Below are 20,851 nucleotides of genomic sequence, written 5' to 3'. Positions count from 1 at the left end.
TTGGAATAGAGGTGAGCAAGACTGGACATAGGGTGACCAATGGGAAGGCTGGATTGTGATCCAGGTGACCGATTACGGGAGTAAAAATGGCAAGATGCAGGTAATGGTGAGAGTTATTTAGGAGGTAGCATCAACATAATTAGTTACAGTAATGTAGGTACTTTAGAGGAGGAAACAGTTGAGGATAATGTCCAAAGTTTGGGTTTGAGAAATACTGTTACAGTAGTGATCATTTCTAAGGAAAAGTATTTGGTTGGATGATGGAGAGAACATCAGTGATTGTTGTTCAAGTACCATTTGAGGCACCTGGGTGATATCAACGAGGCCTTGCCCCACAGAAGACTGGGTCTGGAGCACAGGAAGAAGTTTGGGGATCAAAATACAGAAATTACAATGTTGCTATGACACTTTGTGCTTCTCCTATATTATCACTTAGCACATTCTCTGTTTTAATTTCCTATTTACCTGTAAATCTTCAACAAGAAAGTAAACTAAAACCAGTGAATAGAGGGAACAACTTACTTTGATGAACACTGCTCTGCCCAACAGGCCAACCAGTAGTATCCCTACTTCTCCATTTTACAGATAAAGTAGTGATACTAAAAAAGCAATTCTGCCTCTTCTTAGCCAGTTCTACAAAAAAGAAGCTAGCTCTAAGTACTGGCAGCTTTTTGGCTTTTGGCTTTAGCCAGAAATACAGGACAACATGGAAAAAAACACACACAAAAAAACACAAGACATTCTGTTGCATTTTACATAGATTATCCATTATAATCCTCACAAGATTAATCTCCACTAAAATCCAAATTAATTTTAATCTTCACTAAAACCAAAAAAAAAGACACAAAACTAAAACCCTGAAAGAGTCGAGTGCTGAAAATGGAAGGGTCCTTAGGTTAGAGACATGTGATGCAGCTGGACAGGTGAGCTCGGGAAGGGGCGGGTCACAGAGTCTGGCTCTGGCCCCATGAGGACAATGACTGGAACTGAGACTTTCACCAGGCCAGAGTCCCAGAGTGTTTCTACACACAAGATACCAGCTTTAGAAACAGGTCTCTCTGCTGTCGAGGAGGTTTTCCCTGAGAAGCAGAAACCCAAGTCTTGCAACTAAAAGATCTGAATTCTTTCTAGTCTCTCTTTATGGTATAAGGACCTCGACCTAAAGCCTGTCAGTGCAGGAGCAAATATAAAACATTAAAAGCAACTACGTAGAAATGCACGAACAGCCTGGCACAAGGGAAGCCCTCAGTCCGCTCACTCCATTGAAAATGGGTAATTACATGCAGTAATTACAAACAAACCAGAAAAAAAAAAAAAAAAAGCCCACAAGCTATAATAAACCATACCATAAGAAAGTGTCAACAGATATGACAAGTGTTAGAATTTGTACCCTAAAGGTACAGATAATAGAAAACTTCAAAGAATTTGATAAAGAGATAAAGCAAATAAATAAAACACAAATAAGAAATATAGAACATTGTTTAAAAGAATAAATCTGTAATAATAATAGTTAACATTCACTGAACACAGTACTTGTCACCCATCATTCTAATATACATGCAAATTATATGGCTTATTAGTCACTTCAATCCTTTGTGGCAGATACTATTATTCCCATTTTATAAACCATGAACCTGAAGCTCAGAGAAGTAAAGAAAACTGAGATGACACATCTTATAAAGGATGGAGCTGGGATTTGAACCCAGAAAGTCTCATTTCAGGGCTCATAGTCTGAATCATGGTAGTGTGCCAAGCAGATATTCTACAAATATATTTTTTTAAATGGTCACTGAAGCCTACTTAGTGAACAGATTGAATTTAAGACTTGATATAATTAAAGGGAGAAGCAGAGAATTTCTTGTTGGATCTGAGCAAAGTTGCCTAGATTCCGTTACAAAAGCAGCACAGAATGATATGAAGAAGCTATGGACCTGGAATAAGGTAAGGATGAGAGGATGAGGAAGTGAGAGCAAATGAGAGGTCAGAAAAAGTGGGGAAAAGAAAATGTGCAGACAGATTGCTGAGAATTTTCTAGAATTGAGGAAAATTACATTTTCAGAAGGAAAAAACACAGAGTCATATGAAGAAAAAGTAAAACATCTGCACTTAGAGTACAGTAAAGATACAGAACATTAGAAATAGACAGCTACCAAAAACAAACAAAAAGACATTACTTATAGTTAGTTGACTGACTACAGACTATGGATACCAGAAGACAATTGAGTAATATTGAAGATGCTGAGAAAAAGTAAATTTAATTTAGATCTCTATTCATAACCCAATGCTCATTCACATATAGGCAAAGACAAAAGGTATAAATAGATCATCTCTGGAAAATTACTAAAGGATAAACCCAAAAGGGATAAGCTTAACACAATAAGCAACCATGGGCAAAGTACAGTAAGTCCTCATCAAAGTAGTCAATAGGTTCTTGGAACTGTGGCAAAACAATGTATAAGGAAACCAATTTTATCACAGGCTAATATAAACAAGAATTAAGTTCCTAGGCATCTCATCACTACAATTTAACAATGTTGTTGGGGAACCTGCTGTTTCTAAACCCAAGTAAGTAGTATTGGAAAAAAATATATAGTAATAATAATGACTAACATTTGAGATGTACCAACTAGATGGAAATATATAATACGAATCCAGATAGAAAGTGGGCAGGGGTGATTTGAAGTTAAACACACACGATCCCTGTATTATTCAAGAGAAGGATATAACTATTGGTTAACATTACATGGTAGATATATATATATATATATATATATATATTAAAGATGTAAAGATTCATCATTAAAAGGATAGAAAAAGAAGGTAAAACTTCTAAACTACGGAATGACACAAGTGTAATTTGTATAACAGTAGGAAGAAAAGAAAAATGATATGTTGACCCCAAAGGAAACAGAATGAGATTTCACATGTGTAAAATTTTAAACAAACGTAAAACAAGCCTGGATATGTTCATGTTTATGCATGCATATGTTTATTATACATATCTATGTACACACACAATTTAGACACATGATCACTGAGGATGCATATATCAACTTCAGGATGATGATTGTGGGAGGGAGGAAAAATACTTGGGGAGGATACAAAAGAGGCTTCAGTTGTATCTATAAGGTTTTCTTTCCAAACAAATAAATGATATATGCTATATCCAATGTTTGTTATATCATTTTATATGCTACCATTTCATTGATTTCAAAAAAGAGAAAACCAAGAAGTGGGTTCAGAAATATTAACTTTCCCAAGATATCAGTACATGAGGGGAGAACCTGGGGAAATACGAACTTGTGATACCAAAGTTTGTTGAACTGACCTGGCTGATTTATTTTTGCCGAAACGAAGGCAGCGCCTGGCACGTAGTGTAGGTGTTCAGAATGACAGGCAACAGATGAGACAGTTCCTAGAGGAAAGGGCCCTGCTGACAGTGGTCTGCTATGAAATGCCACCATTTAACTAGGGTGGCCCAGAGCTACATTTAGAATCCAGGGATCTGTGCCAGTTGAAGAGAGGCCACATTTCAAGAGAAGCAGAGACTATGACCTAAGGAAACTTAGAGATCATCTAGTTCAACTGGCTCAGTTTACAGCCTTTCAGAAACAAAGACTCAGATTGGTTAACTGGCCTACCCACTTATATCACTAGTGAGCAGTTAACTCAAAATCTACGGCTCTGCCAGTTATACCAAGTGTTCTATACTTTAGTCAAGAAGTGGCAGGATATTCTTGGGAATGAGAATGGTGATATAATGATTATGGTGATGGATGCTGATGTTGCCGATAATGACAATGATAATGAAGATAAAGACGATGGATGATGGTGGTGATGATAGCAGCTGGCTTTTTTTTTTTTTTTTTTTTAGCACTAATCTAAATTCTAGGTAGTCACCCAAATGCTTCATAAGTATCCCCTTGATTACTTCTCACAGTCACTCGATAAGTTAGAGATAATCATCATTTTCATTTCAGATGAAAGGAAAGCCTCTCATAATTTATAAACGACAGAAAGGATTGCAACCCAGGCAGTCTGACTTCTGAGCTGGAACTCTTAATCATATGTTATGCTGAAGACATGAATATTAGGGGAAGAAGAGAGAGGAAGAGATCCCATCTCTTTCAGGTTCATGTGAGTCTTATGCATTTCCCATTACTACAGATCCAAGTGGCTTATAATTTTATATCATCCGATGCCTTTGTGAATTCCATACGGTTTCAAGTCCGGTAGAGATCTTGAAGCAGCAGTAGGTCAGAGTGTAGTTGGATTGACTCTTGAGTTATTGGGCTAAACCTGAACTAATTTCTCTTAAATACAACTTTAGTTTTCATGTACATAAGGAAGAAGTACTTCTATAAAGACTAAAACATTTTGCCCTTTCTCTGGTGTGGGAAAATCATTATCACAGCAAAAAATAATGCTTTAGACAAACAATACTGAATAATTTGCTTGATGTCAACCAAACAAAATGAACACAATGTGACCCAATTTTTTTTTGTAAAAGAATCCTATTGGTTAATGAATGCTATTAATATAGACTATAGGATGGCTAGATTTATGACTTTACTATCTCCATCCAAAAAGGAAATTAAATTTATTACCTCCAGAGGCAGAACTATATGGTGGAATTCTGGAGTCAAGTTACTGAGGTCACATTTCAGTTCATTCAATTATCTACTGTAGCCTTAACTAATACTAGAATTAGACACTCCTAAATTTGACAAGAATGGTCACGATACAAGCAAATGAAAAGATAGTTTGTATTCATGGTTAAAAATAATCAACATTATTTAAATGGCTATATTACCTAAAGCAACATATAGATTTAATACAATTCCTACCAAAATCCCAATGGCATTTTTTGCAGAAACAGAACAACAAAAAAAATTATCAAATTTGTATAGAACCAAAAAAGACTCTGAATAGCCAAAGCAATCCTGAGTGTGGAAAAGGCCAGGGGAATAATACTTCCTAATTTCAAACTATAGTACAAAGATACGATAATAAACACAGTGTGCTATTGGCAGGAAAACTGACACACAGACCAATGAAACAGAATTGAGAGCACAGAAATAAACATATATGGCATCTAATTTTCAACAAAGGAGCTGAAAATATACAATGGACAAAGGAAAGTCTCTTTAGTAAGTGGTGTTGGGAACACTGGAAAGCCAAATGCAAAATAATGAAGCTCAACTGCTATCTGTCACCCTACACAAAAGTGAATTCAAATGGATTAAGGACTTGAATATAAGACTTGGAACAATAAAATACATAGAAGAAAACACAGGCACTAAACATATGGGCCTTGGTCTCAGAGAAATTTTTGTGAACTTGACTCCAAAGAAAAATGAAATAAAAGTAAAAATAAATGAATGGGACGACATCAAATTAAAAAGCTCTGCACAGCAAAAAAAATAAAATTATCATAAACAATAAAAAAAGCAATGAATTGAATGAGGATATTTGCAAACGATACACCTGATAAAGGAATAATTTCTTAAATCTATAGAAGACTTATACAACTCAACAAAAAGAAACAATCAGATTAAAAACGTACAGAGGACCCAAATAGACACTCTCCCAAGGAAGACATATAAATGGCCAACAGATATATGAAAAAATGGTCAACATCACTAAAGAAAGTGCAAATCAAAACCATGATGCGATACCATCTCACACCGGTGAGAATGGTTATTATCAATAAGATGACAAATAATGGGGGTTGGAAAAGATGTGGAGAAAAGGAAGCCCTCCCACACTGTTGGTGGGAATATAAATTGGTACAATTGCTATGAAAAACAATATGGAATTTCCTCAAAAAAATTAAGAATACAGCTACCATATTACCCAGCAATCCCTCTTCTCAGTATCTAGCCAATTTTTTGAAAACACTTATCCATAAAGATGTTTACTTCTATATTGTTTGCAGCATTATTCACCATAGTCAACACATGAAAACTTGTCTTTTGTGTTCTAAATGTCCTTTGACAGATGACTGGATAAAGAAAACATGGTATGTATATGCAGTGGAATACTACCCAACCACAAAAATAAAATTTGAGACATTTGAGACAACACAGATGGGTTTTGAGAATATCATGCTAAGCAAAATTAGTCAGACAGAAAAGCACAAGAACTGTGTGTCAGTCACTGTGGTATATAATACAAAAAGCAACAAATGAACCAACAAAGCAGACAAACAACTCACAGATACAGACAACAGAATGGTAGGTAGTTACCAGAGGAAATGGGAATAGGGAGAACATAGAGGGTAAAGGGGATCAAGTATATGATAATGGAAGGAGACTGCACTTTGAGTGGTGAGCACACAATGGAGTATACAGATGTCATATTATAAAGTGGTATACCTGAAATTTCTATAATGTTGTTAACCAATGTTATCCCAATAAATTTAATTTGATAATTTTAATAAGAATGGTCAAGAATGTATTTCAATAGTACTAATTTACCAATACTTTAATGATCTGCTGAACATTGTCGGGAAAATGAAACAAAAATTCCCAGTACATATAAATTTTATTTGTGAGAAAACAACAATATGAAATGCTGTGCACACAGAGAATATCGACTATAGGATTTACCTTTCAAATATAAAAATCATTTGGGTTGCAAAGAAGCATAGCTATTACCCAAAGGAATACATACAGTTGCCCAAAAGACTGTATATCCTGAAGTTGCGTAATTTTAAAAGATATTTAGGGAGGGACAAGTGAAACAAATCAATCCGATTTGTGAAAAGCGGGAATTTCTTGTGTGAAACATTAAAATTCAAAGAAAAGATCAGAATAGAACACAGAAACACAAAGTGAAAAACCACTCACAGACAGAATATCAAAACATTACTATGTCAAAAATCGAAACAAGGAAATAATTAAGAAGGGTTAACCTAATAGGCTTCCTTCAATTGAATCTAGTAATAGTTTTAAAAAGGCCTATTTGATTGATAGAAATCACAAAATGGCAGCTCACAGCTCAAATCCTTTGCAGAAATGCTTTCTTTCCTTGCAGAATCTTTCTTTCCTTCTTTTTTAGAAAAATCAAGTTACAAAATAACATTTCATCTATTTTTTAAATATCTACTTTTTTTCCTGCTTTCCATTAAGAAAAAACAATGTAGCAATGACCTGAAGCTCTGTAATGGCTATCCTCATTACAAATGGCTTTCTAGTTTGCCACCAGTTTTATTCCCTGTATTTTTACTTATGTATATTACCAGCCTGATTCCTATAGTCAAGTGAGTTATAAACCCCTATTCACCATCAAGCAAATTCAAGTAGTGAAAATGATCAATGGCAGAAGGGATTGCAAGATGGGCATCATTAGAGAGTCTCATTTGTTCATTCAACATATGTTGAGTAACTGAAAAGTACCCGATGCCGAGCGAGCTCAAAGCAAAATGTAAATGTTTGGGACCTCTTTTCATCGAAGGACTATGCAGTCATAGATCTGGATGTATACCAAGATGTTATGTAACAGAGAGTTGAGGACAAAACACTGGTGACTTTTAGAAAATGAAATGAGAAATTGTAAAGAGTGCCAACAAATGTAGGGATCTCAGAGGATGGGGAATTGAAAGGAGGGTTTGGTCAACAGTGTAAAACTGTGGCTGAGAAGTGAAGTCAAATGAAGTTAAAAAAAGATGGTTCTATGATGTAAGTAGCAAATCCCCGGTGACATTTAAAAGGGCACTTAGAGTAGACTGCTAAAGCCAGGTTGAGTAGTGACAAAATAATATTAAAGGGAATTAGAAAGAAAGAGATGGGAGTAGGCTGGGAGTGGGTATAAGGGTAATGGTGGTGGTGGGGTGATAAAATGGCCAGTGAAGAGGCTGAATATGTCCAAAACAGAGGGTATTGGTAACAGATAGTTCACAAGAATAAGCATATGCAAGAACAAATTCAATCTAGATGGAATACCATTAACTTAAATTTTGACATCAGAGCAAAATTTGGTACCTTTTTTCATAAATCATATCCCCAAGGTCATTCTTTTTTTTTTAGTTTTCCTTTAAAATGTTTTTATTGATTTTTTTGAGAGAGAGGAAGGGAAAGAGAGACAGAAACATCAATGTGAGAGAGAAACATTAATTGGTTGCCTCTTGCACACCCCCTACTGGGGATTGGGCCTGAAACCTGGGCATGTGCCCTGACCAGAAATCAAACTGGGACCTCTCAGCCCATGGGACAATGCTCAATCCACTGAGCCACACCAGCTGGGCCCCAAGGTCACTTCTGAAGACACAGTCTAGGAAGGTGGTTTCACCATAAAAGCTTTCTTTAATTGGCACCAAAATTCAGTGATAGTAAGCTCTAAATGAAAATCTGTCCATTCTCAGTTATGTTTTATTTTCTGGTATTCCACTTGTGATCTCATCTGAAATGACTGCAAATGGTTCTGGTTCTTTGGCTCTGCTGGAAATCACAATTTCCACAAAGGCATTTAATCCTGGACCAATGCAATCAGGTGGCATTATTCTCTAGAATCCTCTCCATATATAATAATCAAGGGAAAGAAAGATTAAAGCACAAATGATACATTCATGCATTTCATACATGGAAGATAATATTGATTGCATTCTTTTGTGCATCTACACCAAACATGGTATTTCTTCCAACTGTGCCACTGGAAAAAATGTAATGGCAAGTGCACACTCATCAGATAAGATCAAATGAACTAAGTAAAAGAAAAAAAGAAAGTCAAATGTACGTGGTTCTGAATTTTCATAAGATGATGTGGCCAGAGTAAGATGAATTATCAAAATCACTTTATTTCTGTAACTGTGAAATGATGAGGAAGAAAATAAGACCTGGCAACTGATTACGGCTTAAAAGGAAAAAACTCCTTAAATTGAAGGGATTAAGGAGTACAAACTGGTAATTACAAAACAGTCACAGGGATGAAAAGTACAGCATAGGGAATATAGTCAGTAATATTATAATAACTATGTATGGTGCAGGTGGGACTTGAAATATTGGGGAGATCACTTTGTAAAGTATATGCTTGTCAAAGCACTGTGCTGTATACCTGAAACTAACACAAAATAATATTGAATATAAACTAATTGAAAAATAAAATTAAAAAAAACAACTCAAACTTTCGTTATAATACTTTTAAGCAAATTTCATATAATACAATTTTTAAATAAAGGCATAATTTGAAATGGAAGCTAAACTGTCCCAAATATTTTAAGAATATGTTATATCCTATTGCTGTTCCTCTCTAGTAGACAGTCCTATACCAGGAATTTGATGCAAAAATAAATATGCATTGGTTATTTCTTACTCAAGTGGTTTATTGTACCTCCAGCACTGAACTCTGAAAAGTTTTCTCTATATATACTGATAATCGAGATGTGTTGCTTATGGAAAAACAGCAGAATACCCAAATATATCTGTCACATTGGTCATACATTCGGGACAGTGAGCAGTACAAAGTCAACTGAGTTTTTCGTCTATAGCATGTGGGAAGAAATCCCAAATGCTTACTTCTTGAGGTCTTAGTTTCCAAGTGGAATTTCAGTGACAATGCAGCACACCTCTCCGAGTCCAGCCTTTAGAGCCCACCCAGAGAGAATCTGCATGCATAAATCACCTCCAGGCCCTCCTCCTCCTCCTCCTCCACCTCCACTACACAACCAGCAAGGACAACGGTCAGCCAGAGGTGACTCCCAGAAAGGCTTCACGGTCTTCTGATTTACTGTCTGTGCAATCAGGTTTGGGGATTTCAAAAATGTCCACAACCTCCCTGTGATTCTGAGGGAAACTGTTGCACAAAGAAAGTGTAGCAGAGACTCCTCCTCCTCTTTTATCTTTATAGAGCTTGCAGTTAAGAAACGTACAGCTGAGGAATTTTCCTATTAATATAAAAAGTATTTATTATAGAAGTAACCACTAATCGATCCTACAGCCTATTGAAAGAAATTACAATTCCGGCTGGAAATAAGTACAAATGACCAAGGGTCCATGTCTGACAATAGGATCAGCAAAAAAGAGCCTATTTTGTTAGGAGCTCAATCTTTCAGACAGGGATGTATGTAATACTCAACCAGAAACTGGGTAACTCAACTGGGTAACACATCATCTACTTACCCCTGCAAGGCTTTCTCTCCGAACCAATCTCCTTTTCCTAAAGTCCTAAGAAAGACTGGGTCTTCACTTGGTGAGTCTTCACGAGTGACATTTACCTGCAAAGAGAAACAAGGAAAGTCTATATCCAATGCATACCCTGGATGAGCAAATGAACACTAATTGATAATGTTATTCCATCTCTTGTTTTTTTTATATTTATTTTTATGAGAAAAACAAGTATATCACCACTAAAGGGGCCAAAGAAATGACCTCCAAATATTTTTTATACTTCCAAGTTGTTTTCAAGAAATAGTAAATTATTCAGAAATTTTAATTTCATTTAATCCTCATCCTTATTCCCATTTCCTACCTCCTATAAGGCAACTATGATGATAAATTTAGTGAACATTCCTCCAATTCTTTTTTATATACACGTGTATTTAAAATGTATGAATAGAACAATATGGTATGTATCATTCTGTGACTTACACTTTTTCTCTTAACATTCTTTTCATGACTCCATGCTATTAGATATAAATATGGTGCATCCATTGCCTTCTTCCATTATGTACATATGCTTATTTATCTATTTTCTTGTACATGAACATTTGTGTTGATTCCTTTTTTTCCTGCAATGAACATCTTTCTACATATCTCTACATGCATATCCCATTTCCTCTAGGACATAAATGCAGCCTTGCCCTGCTCAGGTGGCTGAGTTGATTGGAGCACCAACCAACTGAACCACCAAAAGGATGTGGGTTCGATTTCCAATCAGGACACATATCTTGGTTGCGGATGTAATCCCTGGTAAGGGCATGTCTGTCTGTCTGTCTGTCTCTGTCTCTGTCTCTGTCTCTGTCTCCCTCTCTCAAATCAATAAAAGCATATCCTCAGGTGAAGATTAAAAAGGAAAAATCCAGCCTTCATTCAAAGGCCACATTTTCATTAAGTCTTCCTGCAGGTCTCTGACTATAATCTTCATATCCTCACAATCCACGTACTTCTTTCACCAGGATTTCTTATTTAAAAGATATAGAAATTATATATATATATATATATATATATATATATATATATATATATATATATATTTAAATCCTAATAGATAATATGCTCTTCAAAGAAATGGATATTTCTTTGGCATCCTCTACAATTTATAATAAGCACTTAATAAAGAGCTATAAATCGTTTGAACAGAAAAATGTCCTTACTAACAAGATACCTCAGCCCATATAGGACTTGTGACTTGAGTAATAGTTCACAGAAGGCAAGTAATAAATAAGTTTTACCTTTGTGTTAATTCATTCCCCCTTCAGCTGCACTAATATTCATAATACTGGCTATGTGCCACCCAGAAAGGTCAAATAGTTAAAATATATATGCCGGAAAATGAAGTAGAAAAACTAATTTATTGAGATAATGTCGGACGCTTAAACACACTTAAAAATACTATGCTTCAGGTTTTTTAATTTAGAGACTGGATGTCAAAGACCAGAATTTGTATAAATATTAAGAAGGTCTGTGAAAGGTGAAGGGAATTCAGGTATTACTCTCCACTTATTTGTCCATTTGATTACTCCTCCACACATTTCAAAATCATGGCAATGTGGTTTTTAGCAATCTTACCACTAAGCTATATCATAGAGATGCTCATTTGCATGTTGATGAGGCTTGTACAGATGTGGATGGAAATTCACTAGCTCAGTGATTTTCAAACTTCCCTGTGTGTGCACACGCCTAGCGAGGTATTTAAATGACAGGTTCCTAAGGTTCTGATTGAGTGGATCTTAGAAATCTGAACTTCAAAGTTTAAAGTAGGTGATTTAGATGCAAATATTCTACAGCTCAATCTTTGACAAACATTGATACAGTGTTAACTTTCAGAACCTCAGTTTTCTCATCTGCACAATGAGGCAATTCAACAAAACTGTTTCTATCCCTCCTCCTGGCTGTAAAACAAAGTCAAGGACTAAGGTATGCTAGAAGTTAAGATAATTAATTAAAAATTAGATATAAAGATATATTTGTTATATACTTATACATTTGCCATTTGGGAAATAAAATATATTAGAAATTCAAAATGGCCATGGAGAAATTTCAGTGCGTTTTGAAATGGTCTTTAAAAAGATGCTACTGAAATATACTAGCAGACATAAAAAGTGGGCCATCTACAAAATAAACCACTTTCCGCTTAGATGAATGTGAAGAAAAAAACTAACTGGATAAAAATATAATGTGACAAAATAAGCAGCTCATAGAGCAAGAATAAAGCTTTCCTTTAAAGCTGTAATTTCCAGTTTTTCTTTGTACATTTAATGAATCATTTTAAAGATGAACAGACACCAATCACAGACATTTGCATCTTCAATTCTGAAGCAATTTCAGAGTACAGAAAGTTAAATATATAGAGATAACCTCTCTAACCTTGGCCTGTATATTTATTATTTTCATTTAAGCCAAAAAAGTAATTTATGATCCATAACACTGTATAAAGAAACTAGCTATAGAGCCATAAAGATAATAATATTTATCTGTTTGAACTCATATTACCTGGCTAACTTGTCCAAAATTGAGAGGCTTATATCATAGAAGAGGTGTGTGTGTGTGTGTGTCTCTGCGTGTGTGTGGTATGTGAATTAAATGAAAAAAAAACTATCAAAAGCGTCCTCTTAATAGGAAGTGTCCAGCCCTGGCCGGTTTGGCTCAGCGGTTAGAGCATCGGCCGGTGGTCCTGAGAGACCCAGGTTCGGTTCCCGCTAAGGGCGCGTACCTCGGTTGCAGTTTGTCCCTGGCCCTGGTCGGTTGTGTGGGTGGCAGCCACTCGATGTGTTCCTTTCGCATCGATGTTTCTCTCTCTCTCTCTGTTCCTCTCTCTCCCTCCCACTCTACCTGAACAAAAAATGGAAAAATGTCCTCGGGTGAGGATAAAAAAAAAAATAGTAAGTGTCCAAAAAAAGTCAGTTGCTTTTTCTATATTTTCCCCTTACTTCTGTTTCTCTCACTTTCTATTTTAGAAATTCCATGCATTTAATTATCTCCTACCACTACTATTTGTCTTTTATTTTTGCCGTAAAATGTTATTTAGAACATTAACTATTTTAGTTCTAAATAGATAAAAGAGAGTGCTTTTTTGTGTTCTTTTAAATTGTCTACATATTAATTTTCCATAAGACATATCTTTGGTATTGTAATTTACATTTTTAAAACTATATATAACTTAAAAATAAGAATCAAAATAGAAACTAGATATTTTAATTAGGACACATACAATTAATTTTTAATACCAAAATCTTCAATAAATAATATGAATGTACTTAACCAAGACATTTAATCAAACATTTTTTTATAACTTTTTTTTCCTTTATTGATTTTTAGAATGAGAGGAAGGGAGAGAGAGAGAGATAGAAACATCGATGAGAGAGAACATTGATTGGCCGCCTCCTGCATGCCCCCCACTGGGGATCTGGCCCACAACCCGGGCATGTGCCCTGACCGGGAATCGAACTGGCAACCTCTCAGTCCATGAGTTGACGCTCAACCACTGAGCACACTGGCCAGGCTAATCAAAAATAATTTAAAAGAAAAATAAAATATTTTAGTAAAGACTCAGTGGCTTTCATAAACAAAGCAATGTTCATTATAAAGAAATCTAGACTTTATAGACTCATGGGACAGACCCAGCTAGAGAAAAAGAGTAAAGTCATGCAAACATTTTCCTGCCTAACTGAGGAGGCTCAAGACCAAAGCATTTTCCTACCTGTGTGACTAATAGATGGTAAAACTGAAGAGTCCCCAAAAGAGCTATTTTTTTCAGATAGTGTTCTGTATATGTTGCTCAAAAACTGGTCCTATTTCTTTCAAAACTAAAGTGTCTTCTAACGCAGAAACGCACTACACAGATCTTTAAATGATAGTTTGGGGCATGTACAAAGAAATATTTTCTTCTTTAGCTTCAAGTTTGCTCACTTTCTTTGACTTATGAATTAAATCCAACATGGATAAGATCCATGATTGCTATGAGTCTGATTTGACAATTGAAGGTTCTTTGTAACACAGCAGTCAGTCAGAATCTCTCTCCATCATGTGTCCTACCCTCCTCCCTCAAACGTCTGTGGTGGATTTTATGTTCATGATTCCCTTTCTAAAGTTTTAATTTAATGTGTATGCACATTTGCACCAAGAGAAAAACATTATAAAAACTGTTTCACGCGGGGAAAAAGGAGCGGGGGAAAAAGGAGAAACATCTGTAACATAAAATAAATTAATTAATATAAATAAAAAAAGAACACCTAAAAAAAAATAAACTGTTTCGCACTTAAATAAATGGACTTGAACAAGGGGAAATCCATCTGTAGTGCCATAGTCCCTGTTGCATTTCTCTGTTGCAGATTTCCTAAGGAAAAACTAGTCTGATTGTAACAAGAAAAATTTTGTACCAGGGTTATCCTTTATAAGTTTTTCAATGCATGTGAAAACAAGTTTACACCTGTATAACTAAAACAAAACATACAGTTTTAGAACATTTCGGTTCCATAACTTACCTGAGCCTTCCCTCATTACTCTGTTCTCTTCCTATGCCTTCCCATTAGGACTAAGTAAGCCCATCTTCTGTTTCTTACAACTTACTATAGTGATTCCAATACACTAATATTAGAATTAATATAATTACTATATTAATCCATTATATGTTAATTATCATGTAATTTATATAACTAGGAATCATGGCAGCTAAGTTGTTTGACCTGAAAAACATGCTTAGGAAAAGTTTATACCTGGCTTAAAAAAAATATCTTGAATGTGTGAAAATAATTTCATAGATTCTTACTACTTTACTCCCAGAATCCTTATGGTGCTCTAAAATATTGCCAAGGGAATTGGTGCCTGTGGTGTAATTTCCATGCTATTTGTATTTAGACTTATTATGGAACTCATAAAACAGTGCCAGTAATGCACCTGTCCTCAGCTGAAACTGGATACAAACACAGCTTGTGTTAGGCACTGCTGGGAATTTGCAGTAATAGGGGATTCACATAAGCCTGTGAGAAATTCATCATACCTGATAAACATATAATTCCCTGATAGCAAAGAATTAGCAATGTAATAAACAAACAATAGACCCAGATGATGAGGGCAAAAAAAGTCTCCCTGTGACCAATGGAATAATTTATATCCGTGAAGATTTTTCCTTTTCCCTGATTCTTTACTCAACATTGAGAAATAAAGCAGCAAATGGTAGGCTCTGACAATTTATATATAAGCCATGAACCTCTGTGCTTCTTATCTTCTAACAATGGAAAAAATAAGACACAGTTTTAACCATAACTGTGGTCAGTCATGTCATTTCAGGACGCCTTTTAAAAAGCTGGTCCCTGACTTCTATTTCTATCCCAGGCTTTCTGTTATCAGTCAAAAAATAGGTACAATAAAAGTATGAGTATTATTTTCTTCCCTGTACCACTGGTGTAAAACATTGGCATATACACATTCTTGATTCAGAATTTGTCCAAAAAGAATTATCTAAAATGTTATCCAACAAGGTTTATAATATTTCACATATGCTGCTCACTGTGGCTCTTTAAATCTCTTTTCTGTTTTAATGTGTGCCATAAAGTACCAGATTCAGTCATGTACATTAAATCAGAGGAAATACATTTACTTATTTTTAAGTAATTGTAAAAATAAGCACATAGAAATCACCTTCCACTGCATTTCCTTCCCCATCTCTTCCTATACTTAACACATACAAATTATTTTTAAGGATCACTTATGACAAAGCAAAATAAGTTCAAATCATAGGTTATAGTGCAATGTTTACATTTAAAAACGATTATGACTTTACTATTGAAAGAAATCTAAGTTATTTTCTAAAAGATATTTTTAGCAATATAATATCAGAGTATTAATCTACATAAGTCCCAGTTTTCCAATTCATTTAATTTCCTATTTCATTTTAAATCTCCCAGCCAGCCTGGCTCAGTGGACTGAGCATCGCTCCACAGACTGAGAGGTGCCTGGTTCAATTTCTAGTCAGGGCACATGCCCCCGTTGTGGGCTTGATCCTCAGGGGGTGTGCAGGAGGAAGCCAATCAGTGTATCTCTTTCACATCGATGTTTCTACCTCTCTCTTTCTTCCTTTCTCTCTAAAACATCACTAAAAACATATTATTTAAAAACAATCAAAATAAGAGTTTCATTATACTGAAAAATTGAAATATAGTAAAGAATAAATTATAATTTTTTGTGCATATCCCTTGTCTAACTCATATTTACTCTTGCCCTACATTTTATCATTTTAATCGTTTTTAGTATTCCTTAAATCTTCCTTTAGGAAGATACTATAAGACTTGGATAGATTTATATCCTATTGCTCTCAAAGTGGATATTAAAACTAGTAAGTTTCAAAGCTGAATTCACACTTGGGCCATCTGATTTCGAAGTCCAGATGTTCCATTATAGCACTTTTACTGCCCATAATAACTGAATGGATGTTTTTCCTGTTAAATATTTTTTTTTAAGCAAGCTGAGTCTTTTCCTTTTTAATTAAATATTTTTAATTATAGAAAACTTCCCATTCACGCCAGCATCTCAGCGGCATCTAGCATCATGATTTTATTACAGCACACAGACTGGTTTACCAGCCTTCAAAGTTACACGTTTTCTTCCTTTGGCATTATTTTTGGGAAACTCATTCTCAAATATTCCTCTGTCAGTTTCAGAAAATGGAAATGTCGGTGTAGCTCGAGACCCTGCACATGTTCTGCTCCCGGGGTCAGAGGAGCCCCAGCTCCCCTCCGGCAGGGCTCGCTTCTTCTCTCAGAGCTTACCTTTCCTTTGCTGATGATAAAGAAAGTGTCCCCTCTGGCACCTTGCCTGATGATATATTCCCCATTTTCATAGTGGGTCTGAAAAATAGAAACAGCAGCAGAGAAAAAAAATAAGAAAGAAGTAATTCACCAAACAACTCAACCTCTTCCAGTATCAGCTCCCAAAGGATGCATTCATCCTCATGAAGTTTTACCCAAATCTAAAATCCATCATGGTTTAAGAATGAATATTAGTCAACGAACATAATAATTACAGAGAAGTCATTTTTATCAGGCTCATTTTAAAAACTATTTTGTAAATGCCATTTTTTTTTTTCCTGGATGATTACATTCATGTCTTTAAATCCATTCATTATAATAGTTTGATGAAAATATTCTTTTCTTCCATCAACTGCGCAAAAAAACAAAACAGCAGAGCTACTAATTAAAGTGGTCTTCTGTATTATTTTATTTGTTATTCTCATTTAGCTTTAGTATTCCCATAATGATAGCCTTTTTTCCCCCTAAGAAATTACTGCGGCATCGAAAGATCTTCATTTCGAAAGCATGCTGACTTTTAGTGTGGGTTTGATGGCTCTAGTTACTTTTTAAGTCACTGCTTCATGCTTTACTGTCCTTGCTTCAGCAATTTAGATTTGGCTCCGTCGAACAGAATGCCTTAATTTTATGGACTGAAGTCTGGTCCAGCATCTGTGAGCTCATAAACGACCGAATGAGGAGCAGAGTAAGGCTGCGAGGAGATGATCACAGTCAGTGTGTCAGTGTTCTGACCCTGACACAGTCACTGGGTTCATTCCCAGGGTTAGCATAACTCCTGAAACAGACAAGAGTAATTTCTACAGGCAGAGGTGGGAGACAGTCTACTGCTCGGTCAGGAGGTATAACAGGGAAATGAGAACTGTGCCGTCTGGCCTTATCCTTCTCTGCAGCTTCTCAAGGAGCCAAGTTTGAGGAAAGAAAATATTACTTCGCACGCTCCTTAGGAAAGAGATGTCATGGTTTGCATGCGACTTGGCTGTGATTATGCTTCAATACATGTTTCCAAATACTTTAGTCTATCCACTCCTAAAACTGCCTTTCATTAATACCTGACATTGAGCAAAGCCATAATTTTCCTTGTATATCTAGAAAATGAATATTCTACCTAATCTGTTTTATTTTTTATTTTATTTTTTTTATCCTCACCCGAGGACATTTTTCCATTTTCTGTTCAGATAGAGCGGGAGGGAGAGAGAGGAAGAGAGAGAGAGAGAAACATCGACGTGAAGGGACACATCGAGTGGCTGCCACACGCACGACCAACCAGGGCCGGGGACAAACTGCAACCGAGGTACGTGCCCTTAGTGGGAACCGAACCCAGGTCTCTCTGTACCGCAGGCCGACACTCCAACCACTGAGCCAAACCGGCCAGGGCCTACCTAATCTGTTTTATATTTTACTCAAACATAACTCATTTTCTTGTAACAAGTTTTAAAATTAGGATTATAGAACACATTCTTTAACTGATTTATTTCGTTTAACAAGATATATCTATGTTTCATTTTCATACCTTGCTGCTTTGGAAAGAAAAGATTTTTACAACATGCAGATTTAAAACAATACACACGCAATTGTCTACTTTTGTATGTCAATTCAAGAAACATTTCTGAGTGTCTCTGAATCAGGTCCAATGATACAAAGATGAGTGAGACAAAAAAAACACAACTCACAGTAGGGCCATCTGGTAGACCTTTCTGTGCCGGTGGTAATGTTACATAGCAAAATGTAACTGAGCAGTTGAAATGTGGCCACTGTGACTACAAAGCTGACTTTTTAAATATATTTAGTTTTCATTAATTTACATTTAAATACTCGTATGTGGTTAGTAGTGACTGCATTGGATAGCACATGTAGTAGTTCAAGTTGGCAAGGGAAGAGTTATAATTTGTAGCGGAAAGGGAAGAATGAGAAACTTTTCCAGTCTTGATGTTTCTTTATAGATGACTGGAGTTCAATTAGTAACATTTAGGACCTCTCTATTCTTCTTTCCTCACTCATCCAAAGAGGAAATGGTGTGACGTATCTGACTGGTAAATTTGGAAGTGATTTATATACTCATCTCAGGCTCTCATCTCTCCCTGTTGGGAGATGGCTCCCAGACAAGGCTGGCATTCTCTGCTGCTCCTCCAGGGGAAGAATCTCCACCCTCGCATAGGGAAGCCTATCTCTGACTGCATTTATGGGACAGGATCAGTCAGCCCAAATAGAGGATTCAGTCTAGGAAGTCCATTTGGCTCTCACTCCTAAGCTACATCCCCTAGCCTAGGTTTCATTAGTAATAACAGTAATGTTTTAGTCCCATTTACCTTACTGTTTGTCTTACTTTTCACTTGGTTCCTAGTCCAAGAGCTCTCAGAACCTCCCAAATAGTCCAGTACGCAAAATGCTATCCTATAGGTTAGTGCCATCTTTTGTACTGTGTTGTATAGTCTAGGAGATATCTGACTCCTTCCCAAGAGTTCACCATGGAGATTCTGAACACCCAACTGAAGGATGAGAAAGAGATCACTGGATGTTGAGCAAGAGAAAGTCATCCCTCCAAAAGCATTAGCATCTTTTTATGGTTATATAATAGTAATAAATATATAATTATTTTGGAAAAATAGGAAGATGGAAATAAAAAGGACCAACATTTAAAGGATTCTCAGCTTATCTAAGTTCATTCCCCTCATTTACTCGTTTTTAAAAGGCTATCCCTTTCCTTTCTATCCCTTGTACCTAGAAAAGTACCTAGTTATTCGATAAATACTGAATAAATGGCTTAAATTATAAGAACATTTAGTCTCTGATGTAACAAGAAGTCTGGAAATGGAAAAGTTCCAGGGCTAGTTAATTTACTGGCTCAACAACTCCTCCAAGGACTCAGTTTCTTTCCCTCATTAGTTGGCTTTCCCTCACAGGATGGGCCCTCATGTCCCAATATGGCTGCCACTGTTCCAGTCATCTAAGCTGGGTCTTATCTTACATCTCCTTCTGAGGGAAAAATTCCAGAGATCCCTAGCAATCATCACCTTATGTCTCCTTGGCTTAGCTTGCATGCCTATTCTTAAACAAATGCATGGCAAGAGGAATAGAATTATTCCAAATATTTTTCATTCATTAAGTTCACCCACTAAGGCTGACAAGAAACCACTGGAATGAAATCAAAGCTCTGGCCGTGGGAAATGGGAAAGAGGGATTGGGGGATGCAACCAAGAGGGCATCTGCTTCATAGGAAAACCGCAATAGCCTCTGAAGGGCCAAGACTGAGATGGGGTGGGGCACAGAGAAACCAATCCTATGAGGAAGGGCTGGTGGAGCTGGGATGCTAGGCTGTGAGAAAACTCCGAATCCACAGTAGCTGTCTTCAAATCTCCACTGAGCCGTGGCGAGGCAGAGGGAGGCAGCCTTTCTAGCTGACAGCCCAGAGAGTGTATGAAAATTAAAGGGAGGAAACCAAGGGTTCCAGATGGTTCCTCAACACAAGAGGGAAATATCTACAGGTCCAAGCAGCTTTAAGGTGGAATGGGTTGTCCCAGTGAGCAAAGGACATCATGTGCTTAGCACACATCAGCGAAGGCCGGGGAACATGGGCCAGAACACTGCAGAGGAGACTGAGGTGGGTGCCCAAGGTTTCCTGAGATGCTGCAATTCTCTGACAGCCATATTTCCCAAAGATGACCACAAAAAACCTTCCATTTCATGAACTCTCCTGCATGGTGACTTTTCTCCTCTTCAGAACAAAGTCTAATGCCCCTCTCTTGAATGTGGGGTGGCCTCAGTGACTCTTTTGTAACAAGAGCCTGCTTAGAAGTGCTGTGTGACTTCCAAAGTTAGCTCAGAATAGGCCGTGCAGCTTCTACCCGTTTCTCAAGACACTTCTCCTGGAACCCAGCACCATACTGAGAA

At 36.4% G+C, this 20,851-nt stretch overlaps 1 protein-coding gene across 2 annotated transcripts in view; it reads right to left on the bottom strand.

Moving 5' to 3' along the window:
• PRKG1 (protein kinase cGMP-dependent 1) overlaps positions 1–20,851 on the bottom strand; it is a 1,169,747-nt gene that overhangs the window by 183,612 nt on the left and 965,284 nt on the right. For both annotated transcript variants that reach the window (XM_036265967.1, XM_036265966.1), the window contains exons 6-7: positions 16,925–17,002; positions 10,119–10,213 (exon numbers count right to left, since the gene is read on the bottom strand). In XM_036265967.1, coding sequence (XP_036121860.1) covers positions 10,119–10,213; positions 16,925–17,002 — 173 coding nt within the window. The remainder of the gene's footprint in view (positions 1–10,118; positions 10,214–16,924; positions 17,003–20,851) is intronic.

Source organism: Molossus molossus, unplaced genomic scaffold (genome assembly GCF_014108415.1).
Source record: "Molossus molossus isolate mMolMol1 unplaced genomic scaffold, mMolMol1.p scaffold_m16_p_17, whole genome shotgun sequence".
In the NCBI taxonomy this organism is placed as follows: domain Eukaryota; kingdom Metazoa; phylum Chordata; class Mammalia; order Chiroptera; family Molossidae; genus Molossus; species Molossus molossus.
This window is presented reverse-complemented; position numbering and strand designations above follow the sequence as displayed.